Here is a 1988-nt window from a genome sequence, read left to right as displayed (position 1 = left end):
GGGCTGCTGCAAAACCAGAACTGTTTAAGAAATCAAGGTTTTTCTTACCTGAACAGCGCTATTCAGAAAGCAGCTGTTTTGTCCTGGTTCATTTAATAATCCTTTTGTAGGGGCCAGGGACAATATACTTCCGGGCTGATAAACTTTTCCAAGGTTACCCCCAGGTTTTCTTAAGAATTTCACCCATGCCATTATTTTTAGATTTTGTAATCACAGTACTTATGCTTAAATATTTAAGGATATGATGGGTGCAAGGCAAAGAAGAAAGTGTCAAGAGAATTGCTCTAAAGTTATGGCATTCCATTCAACTCTGTGCAATGGTAACCATTCATGGGCTTAAGTCCATTTCCCATGAGCAGCTGTCAGCCATCTACGATGATCAGCCTCCAAGTTAAAACACAGCTAAACAAAGTTTTTAACTGACTTAAAAATAAAGGTCCAGTTATGAGTAAAACATGTTAAAAGTTATCAGAATAAAAGTTCTTATTAAGCAAGTTGCACAGTAACTGACTCCTCCTTTCAGGGATATAAATAAAATATTACTATAAACCATTAGTTGTATGATTGCACAGGTTTTTGTACATATATATGTATCACAAAATGGGAAAGTTCTTGACAAGCGTTATACTCCTATTCTCTCATTTTGTTCCATCTTCTTTTCACTTTTAACTGTGATCCATAAAATATATTCCAGTTTAGAAGACGCCATCTTTATTTCATTCTCTTTCCAGTGAACCTGAAATAAGAAAAAAACCCAGAAAGTATAAAAATAAAATTTTCCAAAATGTTAGAGACAACCTAAATCAGAAAAAAGATCATGGCCAAAACAATCTCTTAATCTAAAGGCAGCTGCAATAACCAGGGAAGAGAAGGAGAAACTATTGCCACATACAAGTTCTTTTTAATGAAGAAAAGTTATTTTATCTGTCAATTGTCTTCTAACTTATTATATATCTCTAAAGACCACAACAAAATTACTGTAAAGGGTCTGCTAACAATATGGAATAGCTTATAAAAAGACAATATTACATGAGTTATTCTAATTTTGAATGTCCAAGTATAATAAAAAGATTACCAAGAAAGAAATATTTTTATTTAGCACTTGAAAGCCTAAGATGGCTTTGATTTCAATATCCCAGCAAATCACATGAACGGATATATATTTCTACACCTTAAGTTTACTAAGATATTATAGATGGATTCTCGGCTAGTACTCAGCTTTCAAACTTCTGTATTACTTAGTAAACACCACATAAACACATCACCTAGCTGCATTCTTAAAGCATCCAGAAAAACATAGCTAACAGCAGAGCAAGAACATTCTGGTAAATGCTCCAACAACTAATCCAAACAGTCAGAGTTGTTTCTCTCCTTGTTGAAGGTACATGTTTAAGGATAAATGATCCATCATCCAGACTATCACCACAGGCACATGTAAAGCCCATGCAATGCTCATCTCACAACACTGGATTATTTGATTGGTTTGGTATTACTACATCACACACAAATATTTGAAGTAACAGGACAGAACAAACTTAAGTAAACCAAAGTGATTGAGGCTGCATATTTGGGAAAGATATAAAAAAGAAGGTGCAATTGGGGCCTCACATTACAACTAAGAGATTAATTTTAGATTTTACAAGCATGTAAGATACTAAAGACACAACAGCATATGACAGTTTTCAGGCTTCTCACTACAATTTTTCCACTGTACAAGCCTTTCAAGATCGGTGAGCAGCATTAAAGTAAAAATACGTTTTGTAGCTGGGGAAGGTGACTCTCGCCAGTTCAAAATTACCAGCAACACATTCACATCAAACAGTTCTACAGCTCTAAAATATTGTATAGCTGAGATACCACAGGAACAAATCATGTCATTTTCAAAAATACCCCTAAAACTATTCCTATTCCTATAAGAAACATTGGTACTTGCTTGTAGTACAAAAAAAAAGAATCAATAGCTGGAACCTAACCAAAAGTCCTTTTTG

At 34.3% G+C, this 1988-nt stretch overlaps 1 protein-coding gene across 1 annotated transcript in view; it reads right to left on the bottom strand.

Annotated features, from left to right (window-relative positions):
- USP53 (ubiquitin specific peptidase 53) overlaps window positions 1–192 on the bottom strand; it is a 25467-nt gene extending 25275 nt beyond the window's left edge. The window contains exon 1 of the mRNA XM_009998564.1: window positions 49–192. Within this exon, the coding sequence (XP_009996866.1) occupies window positions 49–192 (144 nt within the window). The remainder of the gene's footprint in view (window positions 1–48) is intronic.
- Between the last annotated feature and the right edge of the window lie 1796 nt (window positions 193–1988).

The sequence above is a fragment of the Chaetura pelagica genome, unplaced genomic scaffold, assembly GCF_000747805.2.
Source record: "Chaetura pelagica isolate M959 unplaced genomic scaffold, ChaPel_1.0 scaffold176, whole genome shotgun sequence".
NCBI classification, from domain to species: Eukaryota; Metazoa; Chordata; class Aves; order Apodiformes; family Apodidae; genus Chaetura; species Chaetura pelagica.
The sequence above is the reverse complement of the archived record's forward strand: the minus strand, read 5'-3'. Positions and strand labels throughout refer to the sequence as shown.